Source organism: Oncorhynchus mykiss, chromosome 12 (genome assembly GCF_057628025.1).
Source record: "Oncorhynchus mykiss isolate SJ-2025 chromosome 12, ASM5762802v1, whole genome shotgun sequence".
NCBI classification, from domain to species: Eukaryota; Metazoa; Chordata; class Actinopteri; order Salmoniformes; family Salmonidae; genus Oncorhynchus; species Oncorhynchus mykiss.
In genome coordinates this window covers 78,162,772-78,180,588 of record NC_143033.1, presented here as the reverse complement: position 1 = coordinate 78,180,588, position 17,817 = coordinate 78,162,772, and the positions used below count along the sequence as shown (strand labels likewise).

Sequence of the window (17,817 nt, the reverse complement as noted above, 5' to 3'; positions counted from 1 at the left end):
AGCACATTCAACAATATTAACACAGCTATTCTTTTTTTTCTTTTTACCTTTTATTTATCTAGGCAAGTCAGTTAAGAACAAATTGATATTTTACAATGACTGCCTACCCCGGCCAAACCCTCCCCTAACGACGCTCAGTAAATTGTGCGCCGCCCTATGGGACTCTTGATCACGGCTGGTTGTGATACAGCCCGTGATTTACCCAGGGTCTGTAGTGGCATGTCTAGCACTGAGATGCAGTCTCTTAGACTGCTGTACAATTCAGGAGCCCCAAAATTCAGAAGGGGCCAGTGAATTGTGGTTCACGTCAGGATATATTTGATAACTTGTCAATGTTAATGGATGACTAAATTATAGATAGCAGAGGTAAATTATTTATGGAGAATTTATCTTCATGGCTGAAAATACAAATCCATTTTGCAGGAGGTTGCTCATCTATGAGCCTAAATTAAGTTTCCATTGAGGGATATGATGAATGGGCCACCTTGTTAAGAGTATAGAACAAGAAGGCCCGCCAAAAACAAATTGTATTTAATAACGAGATGGGTACATGTACCAGAAAATAATATATCTTTACAAAATGACCAAGTGGGTAACCTAGAAGGCAAGACAAATAAAAGTAACAATCATGTAAGAAACTTTGCCAAGAGCCCTGAGATCCGATAGAATCCTTGTCCAGGGAAAAGTGTAGGGTGGGGTAGGCAATCCTGGTCTTGTAGTGCCACAGCCACTTCATGTTTTTGATTTAACCACCTGGAAGACCAGGTGTGTTGAATTTGGGCAATCACTGAACTGATCAATTGGTCATGTGGTGCCTAGTTGGAACAAAACCCTGCAGTACTTGTTGCACTCCAGGAACAGGGTTACCTACCCCTGGTGTAGGAGCTTGTCTGCATGTAAACAAGTATAAGGATGGGACATTGTCATTCATTCAACTGGGTCCGTATCAAGCGTCTCCGTAGGAGGGTTGATCTGGGGTCAGGGCCCCTTATCCATGTAATCTTATATTCATTGTAATCTATTAAAGGCAAAACTGATCCTAAATTGCCACTTGAATCTGAGACGCTTGATACATACGTTTCCTGATGTTTATTTGATAAAATGCCAATCAAAGCTACACTTCATAGAACCACAAGTCAATTTGCATACAGAAAAAGGAACATTTCCATTTCAGCATTAGAACAATTCTACAATGGATATCTTTAAGTTAGTAAAGAAACAACAGTAGTCAAAGAGAAATATACAGTGCAACATTAATGTGCACTAGTGTAAACCTGAGATTAATAAAAGGGTGAATGTTGCCACCATCTCTAAGTGTCCACTTACACCAGCCCTTTGATGACAAAACCAAACTACTGCAAGTGAAGGAAAATGAAGAAATTAATTTCAACAAACTATATGTTATAGTTGTATATTGTCTTGAATGTGCACCATACATTGTCCCTGTGTGCAAAGTTGTATATAATATTGCATAAACACTACTAGCTAGTAATGTTATTGTGGTTGTATAATGTGGTGTAGTAGGTCATCCCTGGCCCTAAGCCCTATGCAGACTGCACTCAGCAGGGCACGGAAAACAACCTGCCCCATCATCTCCCCGTTTCCCCTTGGCGCACTATTACCCTCACACCCACCCTCCTGCCTGCTCACGGGATCCAGTCCAGCCTGGGGCGGAAGTCCCTATCCATCTGCTTGGTCTCGTCTTCCTCGGGGGGCTCAGAGGGGCTGGGGTTGAGATCGGGGTCCGGCAGCGGGCGCTGCTCGCAGGTGGCATGGGGGTGCATCTGCCAGGTGCCGTCCCGGTAGGTGCAGTAACACACAGTCTGCTTGTCTATCTCCACCCGCTCCCCTGCCGAGATCACTCTGTCACCCACAAAACAATTGGGCCCTGTAGGCAGGATGCAGGAAAATTATGTAAAATAAATCAATATTATATCTGATGTCACCTTTAATGTGAATTCTGTATGTTTTAGACAATTGTGTACTTAATGTGCTCGTTTTATCAGCATTGCAATGAGAAACTTCTGTAGTTTTATTAAAATCATCCTACTGTCATTTGCAGCACCAATATGCTATACTTTGCTTACACATCCATAAAGGCAGACATACAGCTGTGGCTAAATAAATTGGCACCCTTGCACTTTTCTTAAATAATTCCCTACACAAGAAACGTCAATTGGACTTCGCAAAAACCCACTTAAACAACCCTAAATTCTGGGAAAAAATGTTCTGTGGAACAATACAATACAAATCAGCACTATGTTTGCTGATGACCAAATTAAGCATTCAAAGAAAGACACTTCCTACAATCAAATATGGGGGAGTTTCAATAATGCTGTGGGATTGCTTTGCTTCCTCTGGTACTGGGGGCCTTGAACATGTGCAAGGCATCCTGAAATCTGCAGATTATCAGTCCAATGTTTCAACCCAGTGTACAAAAACTGGGTCTATCGAAGGTGGTAGGTCTTCCAGCAGGACAACAAACCCAAATACGCATCAAAAAGCACCCAGGAATCATTCAAGAAGAAACACTAGACTGTTCTGGAGTGGCCAGCATTGAGTTCAGATCTGATTCCATCTAAAACATATGGTGAGATCTGAAAACAGCAGTTGGTGGAAGGCACCCCTCAAACATTGCAGAATTGGAGCAGTTTGCAGCTGAAGAGTGGGCCAAACTTCCAGTAGAAAATAGCTAATTGAAGGCTTCAAGAAGCGTTTGTCAGCAGTTACTGTCTCTTGGCCAAAGGCTGTGCAACCAAGTATTAGCTGCCTTTCTAAGGTCTTCGAAAGCCAAGTTAACAAACAGATCACCGACCATTTTGAATATCACCGTACCTTCTTCGCTATGCAATCTGGTTTCCGAGCTGGTCATGGGTGCATCTCAGCCACGCTCAAGGTCCTAAACGATATCATAACCACCATCAGTAAAAGACAATACTGTGCAGCCATATTCATCGACCTGGCCAAGGCTTTCGACTCTGTCAATCACCACATTCTTATCAGCAGACTCAACAGCCTTGGTTTCTCAAATGACTGCCTCGCCTGGTTCGCCAACTACTTCTCAGACAGAGTTCAGTGTGTCAAATCGGAGAGCCTGTTGTCCGGACCTCTGGCAGTCTCTATGGGGGTGCCACAGGGTTCAATTCTCGGGCCGACTCTTTTCTCTGTATACATCAATGATGTTGCTCTTGCTGCTGGTGATTTTCTGATCCACCTCTATGCAGATGACACCATACTGTATACTTCTGGCCCTTCTTTGGACACTGTGTTAACTAACCTCCAGACGAGCTTCAATGCCATACAACTCTCCTTCCGTGGCCTCCAACTGCTCTTAAATGCAAGTATAAATGCATGCTCTTCAACCGATCGCTGCCCGCACTTGCCCATCCATCCAGCATCACTACTCTGGACGGTTCTGACTTAGAACATGTGGACAATTACAAATACCTAGGTGTCTGGTTAGACTGTAAACTCTCCTTCCAGACTCTCCAATCCTAAATTAAATCTAGAATTGGCTTCCTATTTCGCAACAAAGCATCCTTCACACATGCTGCCAAGCATACCATCGTAAAACTGACTATCCTACCGATCCTTGACATTGGCGATGTCATTTATAAAATAGCCTCCAACACTCCGCTTTGTCACCAAAGCAACATATACTATCCACCACTGCGACCTGCATGCTCTCGTTGGCTGGCCCTCGCTTTATATTCGTTGCCAAACCCACTGGCTCCAGGTAATCTATAAGTCTTTGCTAGGTAAAGCCCCGCCTTATCTCAGCTCACTGGTCACAATAGCAGCACCCACCCGTAGCACTCACTCCAGCAGGTATATTTCACTGGTCACCCCCAAAGCCTATTCCTCCTTTGGCCGCCTTTCCTTCCAGTTCTCTGCTGTCAATGACTGGAACGAATTGCAAAAATCACTGAAGCTGGAGACTCATATCTCCCTCACTACCTTTAAGCATCAGCTGTCAGAGCAGCTCACAGATCACTGCACCTATACATAGCCCATCTGTAAATAGCCCATCCAACTAGCTCATCCCCATATTGTTATTTCTTTTTTTGCTCCTTTGCACCCCAGTATCTCTACTTGCACATTCATCTTCTGCACATCTATCACTCCAGTGTTTAATTGCTAAATTGTAATTACTTCAGCACTAAGGCCTATTTATTGCCTTACCCCCCTAAACTTACCTAATTTGCACACACTGTATATAGATTTATTTATATTGTGTTATTGACGGTACGTTTATTTATTCCATGTTTAACTCTGTCTTGTTGTTTGTGTCACACTGCTTTGCTTTATCTTGGCCAGGTCGCAGTTGTAAATGAGAACTTGTTCTCAACGGGCCTGCCTGGTTAAATAAAGGTTAAATAAATAAAAAATAATTATAAAAAGCTCATGGGTGCTAATAATTGAGTCCATGCCATTTGTTTTTATTTTCTCAATTAAAATTGTAAACTTAAGTTTCAAAAAACAAAATTGCTTCTTCAAATGTTGAAAATCCAATGTGTGGAGACCAAACTTTTTTTTTTTTTTAATTACAACTTATTATTTAAGAAAAGTGGAAGGGTGCCAATATATACTGAAAAAATATATAAATGCAACATGCAACAATTTCAAAGATTTTACTGAGTTACAGTTCATATAAGGAAAGCAGTCAATTGAAATAAATTCATTATGCCCTAATCTATGAATTTGGCGACTGGGAATACAGATATAGATCTGTTGGTCACAGATACATAAAAAAAAGGTGGGAGAGTGGATCAGAAAACCGTTCAGTATCTGGCGTGACCACCTTTTCCTCATGCAGCGCGACACATCTCCTTCGCATAAAGTTGATCAGGCTGTTGATTGTGGCCTGTGGAATGTTGTCCCACTCCTCTTCAATGGGTTTGCGAAGTAGCTGGATATTGTAGTGTTGTGTTATGTAGTGTTGTGTTATTTAGTGTTGTGGTGTCTTTCTTGTTGTGATGTGTGTTTTGTCCTATATATATTTGTTCAGCTCATGAAACATGGAATCAACAATTTAGATGTTGTCTTTATATTTGTGTTCAGTCTACATCTGCATTGCTTGCTCTTTGGGGTTTTAGACTGGGTTTCTGTATAAGCACTTTGTGATAACTGTTGATGTAAAAGGGCTTTATAAATAAATGTGATTGATTTACTGATTGAACTATATACGGCACACACACAAGCTGTTCCTTTACTGCCTGCTGTTGGATGGCTGGCCTCATGCCCCACTATCCCACCAGGCTGGGGGCTAGTTACTATTCCTGTGTTGGACAGAGCACTATCGAGCAGTTTGATTACATCCCTCTTTATCCAGTGTCTACATTCAGTTATGTAATCTGTGCAATGCTGAATTCCATAGTTTAGTTCTAAGGATGCTTGGATCCCACATCAGTGACTAAATATTTGAAATATTTCCAATACTCCTTGGCTTGACTCTAACTAATAATTGAGCTTGTTATGAATATGATGCACATATCATGTTGAACGCACAGTACAGATGGTACCAGTGCAGTGGAGCAGTGATTAAAGAAACACTGACGATATTGATGACCTTAGACTCCAACTGGGGGCAGCGGCCAACTTCTGCCATCGTAAACATTACATAAGAAGAGCTGCGGCTGTGTCAAAGCTAATTATTGATGGTTGAAATCAAATCAATGTTTATTGGTCGCATACACAGTTAATTAAGCAGGTGTTATAGCAGGTGCAGCGAAATGCTTGAGTTACATACAGTTGAATTCGGAAGTTTACATACACTTAGGTTGGAGTCATTAAAACTAGTTTTTCAACCACTCCACAAATTTCTTGTTAACAAATTATAGTTTTGGCAAGTCGGTTAGGACATCTACTTTGTGCATGACCCAAGTAATTTTTCCAACAATTGTTTACAGACAGATTATTTCACTTATATTCCCTATATCACAATATAAATATAAAGAAGTTCACAATATAAAGAAGTTTACATACACTAAGTTGACCCCAAGCATACTTCCAAAGTTGTGGCAAAATGGCTTAAGGACAACAAAGTCAAGATATTGGAGTGGCCATCACAAAGCCCTGATCTCAATTCTATAGAAAATTTGTGGGCGGGAACTGAAAAAGTGTGTGCGAGCAAGGAGGCCTACAAACCTGACTCAGACCAGCTCTGTCAGGAGGAATGGGCCAAAATTCACCAAATTTATTGTGGGAAGCTTGTGGAAGGCTACCTGAAACGTTTGACCCAAGCTAAACAATTTAAAGGCAATGCTACCAAATACTAATTGAGTGTATGTAAACTTCTGACCCATTGGGAATGTGATGAAATAAAAGCTGAAATAAATCATTTTTTCTACTATTATTCTGACATTTCACATTCTTAAAATAAGGTGGTGATCCTAACGGACCTAAAACAGGGAATTTTTACTAGGATTAAATGTCAGGAATTGTGAAAAACTGAGTTTAAATATATTTGGCTAAGGTGTATGTAAACTTCAGACTTCAACTGTATGACCAGGCTTATGGACTCTGTATATTTGCGTTGTATGTTCAGGTCAAATTATACAGAACACGTGTGTGTGTATGTCCACGCTATCATCATAGCATGCAAACTAGTGTGCAAGAAATTGTGTTTTTCTGAGGGTAGAGACCATTAATTGTGTTGGAAAGTTGTGTGTTTGTAGAAGTGAACTCACCAGTGTAGCAGACAGGACAGCAGTGGTTGGGCTCATATGTAGGGTTGACACAATGTGGTGCAGGACAGTCAGAGATGGAACAATACACCTCCCTGTTGGGCTCACAACGACATCTCTCACAGCGTGACAACTGAAACAGCAGGTTAGACACACCTTTAGACATATTTTCTACCACACTCACTTTCATTCTCTCTAAAGTTAAACTCTGTGTTCTCCTGTCATTTGGAAGGAAGCATAATACTTGAGAAACCTATGAAGCATGCATCAATGTAATACTTGAATACTGTTTTCAATTGCCATCTCAACTGCTGACCCCCACATGACCCCCTTGTTGATGGAGAGTACTGTTATGATTACACTTGACAATAGGCCTACATCTCTAATGCAATTAATCAATAACCAATGTCCCCATCTTCACCATCAGGCTAGACACACAAAAAAACACTGCTTTGACATTGAGTATAATACAGTATAATAAACTAATTCAAAGGTCCAACCTTGGATAATGTACACAGTCACTTAAAGTAGATGGAGCATATTTTGTCATGTTTCTTTTAAAAATAAATCTCACCCTGAATTCCTCGAATATTCTGTACATTTTGCCACCATATACACACACTTTGCTAACTGCCTCACACACTGGACAGCAGGACTTGTATTTAATCCGCGTACATCGAGGATGAATGCGAGGACACTTGGGTCGTATGCACACGGGTCCGTCTTCAGTGCAGGTGCACGGACAAGCAGATGGACTGGGATAGTACACCTCCCCGATGCTATACACAAATCCGTGGTCGTCTAAGCACCACTTGCCCCGGTAATCCCCAAACTCGTACTCCGAGTCAGTATTGGTTGAGTATTCCGTCAATGTTTTGGGAATCGGGTAGAGGAGCGCGATGTAGAGGCAAAGCGCGCGGCTGTTCATCATTCCTGATATCTGCACTGTGACCGTATGGTGCTCCCTCCAAGAGGTGTGACGACGCATGGATGGTAGAGAAGGCGATGAGGCAAGAAAAGTGGGCATGCAACCACATTCCCCAATGGCCAACGAGATTTTACTCACAGTAGTAGTCCAAAAGTCAGACCATTTTCCCCCCAATTTGAAATAATTAAGGAACGTTAGATAATACATTGTCGATATCAAAATTACAATGCTGAGTTATAATTGACTGGGCAGTCTAAGCAATCATCATAGGCCTACATCTAGAGAAAGACAATAAAACATTTGAAATAAACCACAAGTCAGAAAGACAGAAATAACTTTTATTTGGGCAAGAGGCTTGACAGTACAAAAAAAGATGCAAATTGCAGAGGCATACTAAAATTACTCAAATTCAAGTAAAAACAGTCATTTGAATGCATGAGGTTTTATCGGAGGTTCATCCTGACCATTTCTCTAGTGGTGATACACAGCAACATGGTTTGACACAGCTGTGCAGTTGCAAACAGCTCATGTAAAACAGTTCACAAATTATCCATTTGCTGTGATATAATAGGTGATATTCAAGGACTGGCCATTTCATATGAATTCTGAATTTAATCCATAACTAACAGTCCACACCATATTGATTACTAACTAAAAGTTAGATAAAAAAAAAAAATAGGCAACAAAAACAGCATTTAAAAACCATTGTCAATTGGGTATGGAATAAATTAGGCCCTGTTCTATCAACGCCAATAGCTAGAGAGGAACGGTTGGCTTGTGGTATGAATCCAGAAATCCATAAGATCAATAGAAATGTCAAACACACAAACTGAGTGTGGGGATGGTGGAAGAACATCACAGGGTCATATTTAAATGGGCACAGGGTTGCACGACATCGCAAATAACACACAGAATGTACAAAACTATGGACATCTCTACCCATGAAATCACTTCTATACATTCTAATATTTTTGATATGCAACACTGTGCCCACAAAGCATGACCCTAGTCTACAGGTTGGAGGGTGTGCTCAGAGAGAGGTGTGCCCTTCTACAGAGATGTTATTGGGAGGGCTGGCTGGCTGGGCGTTCCTCTGGGGCAGGTTCAGCTGAGGCAGGGGTGTCTGCAGGGGGTCCGGTGCTGCTCTCGGATGGGGCAGTGCTGTCACTAGTGCCCTCGTCCGTGATGCTCTCCACCGGCGGGCCCTGCTGCTTCTCTGCAGCATGTGTGCCCTCCTCAGCCTCAGGATGGGTCTCAGATGGCTCTGATGTAGGAGTCTCTTCTGAAGGAAAGGAGGAAAGTGTGTAGGTCAGGTGTCTTTGTGTAGATTGTAATGATCATTGATCACAATGCTCAGTCTGAATGCCACAACGGTTAACATGTTACTGCAATAAAAGCACTACTTGTATCAGGCTTTTTCTTACTCCAAACAGCAAGTTACTGAAATAACAACAGAGAAAATGCTGTAGTTAGTGTTAGTGAGATGTTGGTATGACTGACCGGTCTCCATAGGGGTTGACTTGTCCTGGTCCTCCTTGTTCTCTGTGGTTGGTGGGGTGGTGTTGTTCTGTTCAGTGATGGGCAGGGTAGATGAAGCAGAGGCTGCTGCTGCCTGCTGCTGCTCTTGCTGTTCCTGGGCCTGGGCCGCCTTCTCTGCCTGCTCCGCCGCTTCCTTCTCCCTCTCCTCCGCCCGCCGCCTAGCAGTCTCCTCTGCCACAGCAATCTCTGCTGCCAGCTTCTCCATGTCTACCTCCACCTTCTGACCGCACAGCTGCACACAGACAAACATCTAGTTTTAGACACTGCAGCTTTGAGCAGTTACGACAAATCAGACTTTTGTACAACACACCAGAGCTACAAAGACAAACTTGAACAGCAACAGAGTGGCACAGAATACAAACCTATCATCTCAGCTGCTGATAAAAGTAAACAAATTATCTTCACTAGTACAAAAAAAAAAAGAGATACTAAGGCTATCAGCTGCTGCACTTTGTATGAGGCGATTCTCATTTTGGACACGGTGGGGTGGGGGCACATACCCGTTTGAGCTCACTGTTGAAGGAGTCTGTCGTCTCCAGGAATCTCCTCTTCTTGTCCTGGTGCCGGTCCTCTATTTGCAGCAGCTCTGCTTCCAGCTTCCTCTGTGGAAAGGAACCGTGTCAAACCAGACTATTATGTGATTGCAGTCCAGTGTGTGTTTTCCACTAGCTTTGCTTACCTGGTGCACCATGAGGGACTGGACCTGGCGCTTGAGGACTTGCATGCGTGCAGTGGTGACGACAGAGCGCACATCTGGCACCACTATCTCACTGAGGATGTCACTGATGAGCCGGTGGTTCCTCTGGAAGCGAGCGGTGGCCGTGTGCTTCATGGAGAACCCATCGTCATAGTCTACGGAAAGGACAAACGTTGGCTTTCAATACACACAACATGGATAAACAAAAAAAAGGTACAGGAGACAGAATTTCTAGTCCCCGGGCCATTACCATCTGGGTCTTCAGCAGGCTGGATGCTCATGTAAGGTTCTCCCTTCTCAACGCGGGTCTGCCGCTGTCTGCTCTCCTCCTCCAGAGCCGCCTCGGCACGGTTCTTGGCATTGATGTAGGCCAGGTAAGCCGGTGAGTTGTGGTAGGCCTTCAGGGAGTCGTTGTACTCAATCTATAGAGGCAGTAGTTATAAAATCTCGGTGAAAAGACTTGACTCATTTACCCAAGGCAAAATAGCAGGGCATTGGAAAACTGAAGCTCCCAACTGCCCTCACCTTTTCCGCTTCATATTCGTTCAAGTAATCCTGCTTCTCCTCTTCAGTGAGGTCCCTCCACATGCCACCAATAATCTTTCCAATCTCCCATAACTTCAGATCCGGATTGGAGGCTTTGACTTGGTCCCAGACCTGGCAAAAAGGAGGCACCATGGTCAAAATAGAGCAGCAACTAAGCCGGAAAATGTATATAAATACACAAGAGGAAGAAAGAGGGAGGGAAAGATTTGATTTGGAGGAGACAAAGGGAAAGCAAGCACAATAGGTCACACAGAAACCAGGACAGACAGAATCAACAATGAAGACAGGTGTTGAAGAGGAGTGGATCCAGATGGTGGTGTAACTCAGCTGTCTCCGACCTCCAATCCAGAGGGGGTAAGATGTGAGGAACATACCACCAGGGGTCATCAACAGTGGGGTCCCCGGCCATCCAGACGGTTGGCTGGGCGACCCCCTGTACAAGCAGTAAAAGTAGACACCGTGGGTGTCTTACCTTCCTGCTTACCTTCCGGCTGTACCGCATGTAGGGCATCAGCGGCTTGTCTGGCGGTTTGGGCGGCTTGGGAACAGTGATTCCTGAGGAATTCTGGGAAAGAGAGCCAAAGAAAATATCAATAGATCAAACCAACGGACAGTTATTACAGAAAGCACTTATGTACTACTATGAAGAAGGGGCAGGGCCACAACTGAAAATGACAATCTGCTTTAAGTGAAGCACTTAAGGAGACTCATTACAAAATCCTACACCTTAATTTTTGGATAGTGTTTCATACATAGCTGGTATGTAGACGACAAATTATTGCCCTCTCAGTGTTGAGGGCTATAATTAAAATGAATACTGCTATCAGTTTTGGCTGCCTTGTGATTAAAACACCAACCAGTATGAACCTCTGACATGCCAAGTCATGAGCCTTGGATGGACGGGGCAACATGCTGCTGCTCCCTAGCAGGCTGTACAAGCAGGGGAGGGGCATGGCAGAGGTGCAACTGCTCTAACATGAAATGCTTTTGCATCAAGGAGTGGGACAAGATGAGGGGAGCTGGTGACACTTCGAACAAACAATCACATGTGGTTGGTGGGTCATCAAGCGGAGCATCAAATCAGTTGGAGTAAGATGATCGTGTTAGTTTTACAGAAGATTATAGGAGGACTTTGGGGCAATTACTGACCTCACTTGACCACGGCCAGCAGCTGTTTTGTTGTACCATTTATCCCCCCCAAATGTATCCTTTCCTGCATGTTGAATATATATATATATTTTTTCTTCTTCACCATTCCATTGTTGTACCAAACACTCATTTCCCTTTTCTCCCAATTATCCTTGTCTCACTCAGGGAATAGCCAGCCTTACTCCTTGGGCTCTAGCCCTGGATGGCATTGGTCCTACCATTACCCTGTTGTTGCTGCCGGTATTCCCTCCCAGCCTGTAGTTGTTGTAGGCCAGATGGCTGTATGGGTTGTACCCCACAAACCCAGGGGTGTTGGGCACTTGCTGATGGAGACAAATGAGACAAAACACAAATGAGAAATGACACAAACAAGGGGGAGGGACAACAAAAAATGAAAAGGATTTTGGGGGTAATGATTTAAAGCAGCACATAGTCATTGGCTTATTTCTGTCATAGGAGCATCACAAAATAAAAAGATAGCAAAGAGGGAGGTAAACAGCGGGTAAATGGCCAGTTCTACTTCCATCTATTGATGTTCAAAATGTATAGCAGCATGTGATTTAGATGAAGGGAAATGTTTGTCTGTGAGCCACATACTTGCAAATGTATTGACAGAACATCCTGAGCTAATATGTCTGTGTGGTCCTGCAGCCCAACCGTACATTACTGAGCTCATGTTGATTGTATAGAAGACCCACTCCCCTGGCATTGGGAGAAAATGTGAGAAACTGATGTTGGATGGTATGTGATACTTACAGTTGTGGGGGCTGGGGTGGGGGGAGGTGCATATGATGGCCTTTCTGTGTAAAATAAATGTTAAGACAAAGTTTAGACATACCAAAACAAAAATAGTAAATTGGACTCCCTGTATCATTAAGCTCTATAATGCAGTTAGCATTGAACCTGTATCTAAACCTACATGTCAGTTGTATTGGTCCCAGGCTACCTGCCACCCCAATTCAAAACAAATTTACATAAATATCTACTTACTTGACATCTTGGCTGAGGAATTGTGGATTTCAAGCTATTCTAGTCATCGGCGCTGTAATAAAAACATTGCGCTTGTTATAGGCAAATAATAATATCAATGCCAAAAACGGATAGTGTGCCCAGTGCAAGAGATTGAAAGATTATGGCATCTGGGAAACAGACCGTAGGATTCACACCGTTTGTTGTTGGCTCTATAAATACAATGTAACCAGTAGGCTGCATACAAAACATGGTGTCATTTCCTTAAAATAAGAAATAAACTAATTTAAAGCAGTTTCTATACTGACAGACTAGCTTTCGTCCACGCATGCATCTCGGCAGATCCAACGCAAACTCATGGACTTTTCTCTACCGCCTAGTGTGAAGGTAGAGAAAATGCTAACAAAAAATACTTTATTTCGTATTTGGGATTAATGGCATCCTACGCATACATAAACACGTTCTCTAGAACCCTGGCAACATCTTTACTTTCATAAATTAATCAAGTTTAGTGAAGCTAGTCATGAACGCAGAGCCTCATACTGAGCAAAGTAAATTAACGTTAACTTTAGTTGTCATCACCGCGATGTGAACAGAACAAACTAGCAACTGGAGGGAGGCGGTAGACCCCACGTTGGTTGAAACCGGCCTAACTTATTTTGTTGACGTCAAAATTGCGCCAGGCGTTTAACACTTATATTGATTTACTAACCAATTGCAATGCTAAGATATTAGTAACTGACTAGAGACATATGCAAGTACAAGATACCAGTGTGTGAGAATCTACCCATGTGATGACACAATGGTTGGAAAATGTCGAGAAGTGGCTAGTAAGAGTGCTAGCCGCATAGTGGGATAGCTACAGTAACTATAGTTAAATCATTCTAGGTTGAAACTAGCTACGTAAAGGACGTGATCTCAAAACAACATACGCTAACGTTAATTAAACACCCAAACCAGCAAAGTTACAGAATGTAGCTAGCTAGCTAGCTAATCTAGTAAGCAGAGTTAACGACAACAGTTACTGTTAGCTAGCCCTTAAACCCCTTTCCATATGTAAGGTTTTCAGAGGTTACATTCTCCCACATTTGGCTCCATGTGAACTACAATTCCGACGCTGTGTTTTAACTTTTAGATAAAGTCAATAGCCACTCCTTCAAAACCGATTTTCTAAACATATGCTGATATGCCCTTTATCTTTCATATCAGTGAGAAATAAACTTTCAAATACAAAATAAGCACTTACAGTATTGCACAGAAGTTGTGTTTCTCCAGTTGAAGAACTACACTTCCTCCCCACTGTTGCGTACAGCCAGATGTTCGAAGCAAGCTAGATAGCTCATTAGCACAGGTGGCCGCCTATGTTTTCTGTCTGGCTTCCGTAAACAAGAGCTGGAGATATGGCCTTGTGGGAACACCAACCCTATAAAAAAAAGTGTAGCAATTTAACCTTTAGTTCTTTCAATTATTTATCGCTGATATGAAAGACACGTCTACAAAAACGTACCGCAAGCGATGCCTGTTAATGTCTAGAGCAGGAGTCGGGGCTCTTAACAAAACCTACACTGGTCAGAAGCTATCGTTAATATGCGCTAAAGATGTTAGCGTCTATGAAAGGAGTCACAGTTAGCTAGCGAACGTTAGCTAAAGCCTTGCTTGAAAGTAAATGCAGATTGTATTTGGTTTGAATGAAAATACAATTCTATTCAGTTGTGAAATTATCTCCACCTTCATCTGATCTTTTCGAAAAGTAAAATGCAAAACTATCGAAAGGATCTACACTTGAAAATTAACTCACCCCGAGCTCCTTTCTTTGTTCCCTCAAAAGCGCGTCTGTAATTTTTTCGCTGGTGAATAACTGCGGATTAAAACAAGATTTCGTAGAACACGCCGTCTACTGTTTCGGAGAGGAACCGCTGATTTGCACCCAGTGAGTTAATATGCTTAATCTTTGCTTACCGCTAGGTGGCTGCAGAACACCGCTACTGATTTTATGCAGATTGCTTTTAGGTATTGCATGGCTGCTCTCCTTGCTCATGGCTTGAGCAAAGATAAAACAAAACTGATATTGGGTCAGCTCTCAATCCCGAACCGTTATTGAAGTTCAAGCACAGACAGATTACCTTATCCCGATTGTCCTCCCCTCCTCAAGATGTTTCACACAAATGTTTCACCTCTTGTCTTTCTTACACTTCTGTGCACACAGATGCACAGAACACATAAACATGGTATGTTTGAGATTCAAGCTCAATTGTAGTTATTTAGCCCCTACAAAGCCCTGTAAACTTAGTAAAGTACAGTTTCAGTTCACTTGTATAACACCACCACTTCTTGACCAAATTGTGGGTGAGATGTGTGGTAGTACGTCCCCAGAGATTCCATGTTGCTGTGAGTGACCTGGATATGTAGTCTTCACCATTTTATTCAAAGGAGTGCTGCTAGAGTGCATCCCCAGAAAGAAGCAGACAGGACTGTGAGGTAAGCCCTAATAATGAAGGACAGCTTTTCTCCTGAAGACCAGACATCTAGGCTAAACCTCGTGTGAATGTTGCCCAACACCAAGGCGCAAAATGTCCCCATGAGTGTTTACTTAGGTCTTTTTACATTCTTACTGTCCTGTGAGCTTAATGAAGATGTAATATGTATGAGTGCTATATTATGTTTCTGCTCAAGGTTTGAATGGTGCAACTTGTGTGTGTGCGTGATGAGTCTGTGGAAGAGGGGGAACTGGGATTTGTATCCACTTGACATAGTTGAACAGCGACAGATGGATGCTGTCAGATGTTGAAACATGTATTTCCAATATGGAGTGTCCTTTCCCAGGGGTGTTTAACCTCCTTTCCCACTCCCACTTCTCCATTCTGGCTAGACTGCATTGAGAGAATGTGCTGTTCTTGCTCTGTCTGTACTTTTTCAAACTGCTCCAAATGGAAACGTCCCCAAAGTAACATAGCCAAGAGCAGAATGCAATACTTTTTTCAATGATTCTGTGCTTATTTTTCAAGCCAGCAGCTGCATCATTTATTTTCAGTCAATCATGAAACCAACAGGATTGTTGGTCATTGAAACATAGCTTCATGATGAGGACCATAGCATAATTATACTAAAATGTAGGCCTACTTGCAGTGCATAGAACTAATATGGTCCAAAGATAGTGACAAGATATGACTTGAACATAAATCTGAATGATGAATATCTCTGTCTGAGATGAATATCTCTGTTGTCTGAGGAATGCCATAGTAATTGTGAACACCAATCACCTGCACACAGACATGCATGTTGAAGACTAATGAATATTCATTTCCGGGGGCACAGATGGTGTAGTAAAATAGGTTGCTAGGTAACGCTAGCTGACCAAAGCTGGGGCTCCTGCAGATGATACATCTGATGAATGCTTATAAGATTTCTCTTTGAGAGAGAACGTGTACACCGAACAAAAATATAAACGCAACATGCAACAATTTCAAATATTTTACAGAGTTAGTTCATTTCAGGAAATCAGTCAATTGAATTGCATTTACTAGGTCCTAATCTATGGATTTCACATGACTGGGAATACAGATATGCTTGTTAATCACAGATGCCTTAAGGTCACAGATACCTTAAAAACAAAAGGTAGGGGCGTGGATCAGAAAATCAGTCAGTATCTGGAGTGACCACCATTTGCACAGTGGTCTAAGGCACTGTATCTCAGTGCTACAGGTGTCACTACAGATCCTGGTTCGATTCCAGGCAGTATGACAACCGGCTGTAATTGGGAGTCCCATAGGGCAGCGCGTCGTCCTGGTTTGGCTGGGGTAGGCCGTCATTGTAAATAAGAATTTGTTCTTAACTGGCTTGCCTAGTTAAATAAACATGAAATAAATACAAAATAAGTGCAGTGCAACACATCTCCTTCACATAGAGTTGATCAGGCTGTTGATTGTGCCCTGTGGAATGTTGTTCCACTCCTCTTCAATGGCTGTGCGAAATTGCTTGATAATGGCGGGAACTGGAACACGCTGTCCTACACGTCGATCCCAAACATGCTCAATGGGTGACATGTCTAGTTAGTATGGAGGCCATGGAAGAACTGGCACATTTTCAGCTTCCAGGAATTGGGTAGAGATCCTTGTGACATGGTGCTGTGCGTTATCATGCTGAAACATGAGGTGATGGCGGCGGACAATGGGCCTCAGGATCTTGTCAGGGTATCTCTGCATTCAAATTGCCATTGATAAAATGCAATTCTGTTCATTGTCCATAGTTTATGCCTACTGGGACATAATCCCATCGCCACCATGGAGCACTCTGTCCACAACGTTGACATCCGCGCTCGTGCACACGACACCATACGGTGTCTGCCGTCTACCCGGTAGAGTTGAAACCGGGATTAATCCGTGAAGAGCACACTTCTCCAGCGTGCCAGTGGCCATCGAAGGTGAGCATTTGCCCTCTGAAGTCGGTTATGATGCTGAACTGCAGTCAGGTCAAGACCCTGGTGAGTACGAGCATGCAGATGAGCTTCCCTGAGACAGTTTTGGACAGTTTGTGCAGAAATTCTTCTGTTTTGCAAACCTATAGTTTCATGGGGCTGGCCGGGATGACCGGTCTCAGACGATCCCACATGTGAAGAAGCCGGATGTGGAGGTCCTGGGCTGACGTGGTTGCACACGTGGTCTGCGGTTGTGAGGCCGGTTGGAAGGACTGCTCAATTTTCTAAAACAATGTTGGAGGCGGCTTATGGCAGTTAAATTAGCATTAAATTCTCTGGCCACAGCTCTGGTGGACATTCCTGCAGTCAGCATGCTAATTGCACGCTCCCTCAACTTGAGGTATCTGCGGCATTGTGTTGTGTTACAAAATTGCACATTTTAGAGTGGCCTTTTAATGTCCCCAGCACAAGGTGCACCTGTGCAATGATCATGCGGTTTAATCAGCTTCTTGATATGCCACACCTGTCAGGTGGATGGATTATCTTGGCAAAAGAGAAAAGCTCACTAACAGGGATGTAAACACATTTGTGCACAACATTTGAGAAAAAAAGCTTTTTTGTACGTTTAGAACATTTCTGGGATCTTTTATTTCAGTTCATGAAACATGGGACCAACACTTTACATGTTGTGTTTATATTTGTGTTCAGTATACAGTTGAAGTCGGAAGTTTACATACTTTTAGGTTGGAGTCATTAAAACTAGTTTTTTAACCACTCCACACATTTCTTGTTAACAAACTAGAGTTTTGGCAAGTTGGTAAGGACATCTACTTTGTGCATGACACAAGTCATTTTCCAACAATTGTTTACAGACAGATTATTTCACTTA

At 42.7% G+C, this 17,817-nt stretch overlaps 2 protein-coding genes and 1 long non-coding RNA gene across 8 annotated transcripts in view; 1 reads left to right on the top strand and 2 right to left on the bottom strand.

Moving 5' to 3' along the window:
- The window catches only part of LOC149979382 (uncharacterized), a 133,386-nt gene that overhangs the window by 36,703 nt on the left and 78,866 nt on the right, over positions 1–17,817 (top strand). The gene's annotated exons all lie outside the window — the stretch shown is intronic.
- On the bottom strand, positions 1,075–7,716 carry LOC110538398 (von Willebrand factor C domain-containing protein 2-like). Its single transcript, XM_021625191.3, has 3 exons — positions 7,261–7,716; positions 6,690–6,819; positions 1,075–1,888 (listed from the first exon to the last, which is right to left on the bottom strand). Exons 1-3 carry the CDS (start codon positions 7,711–7,713, stop codon positions 1,647–1,649), a joined length of 825 nt encoding a protein of 274 aa, XP_021480866.2. The 5' UTR covers positions 7,714–7,716; the 3' UTR covers positions 1,075–1,646.
- LOC110538400 (SWI/SNF-related matrix-associated actin-dependent regulator of chromatin subfamily E member 1) lies at positions 7,939–14,343 on the bottom strand. 6 transcript variants are annotated; one of them, XM_090193455.1, is made up of 12 exons: positions 14,022–14,343; positions 13,761–13,937; positions 12,536–12,587; positions 12,302–12,345; positions 11,770–11,868; positions 10,869–10,961; positions 10,376–10,507; positions 10,101–10,272; positions 9,833–10,005; positions 9,654–9,755; positions 9,115–9,385; positions 7,939–8,896 (listed from the first exon to the last, which is right to left on the bottom strand). In XM_090193455.1, exons 3-12 carry the CDS (start codon positions 12,540–12,542, stop codon positions 8,676–8,678), a joined length of 1,314 nt encoding a protein of 437 aa, XP_090049581.1. In that variant the 5' UTR covers positions 12,543–12,587; positions 13,761–13,937; positions 14,022–14,343; the 3' UTR covers positions 7,939–8,675. The 6 variants fall into 6 exon arrangements, with proteins under 6 accessions (XP_090049581.1, XP_090049582.1, XP_021480872.3 ...); XM_090193456.1 differs by having other exon boundaries at positions 10,881–10,961; XM_021625197.3 differs by having other exon boundaries at positions 14,313–14,343.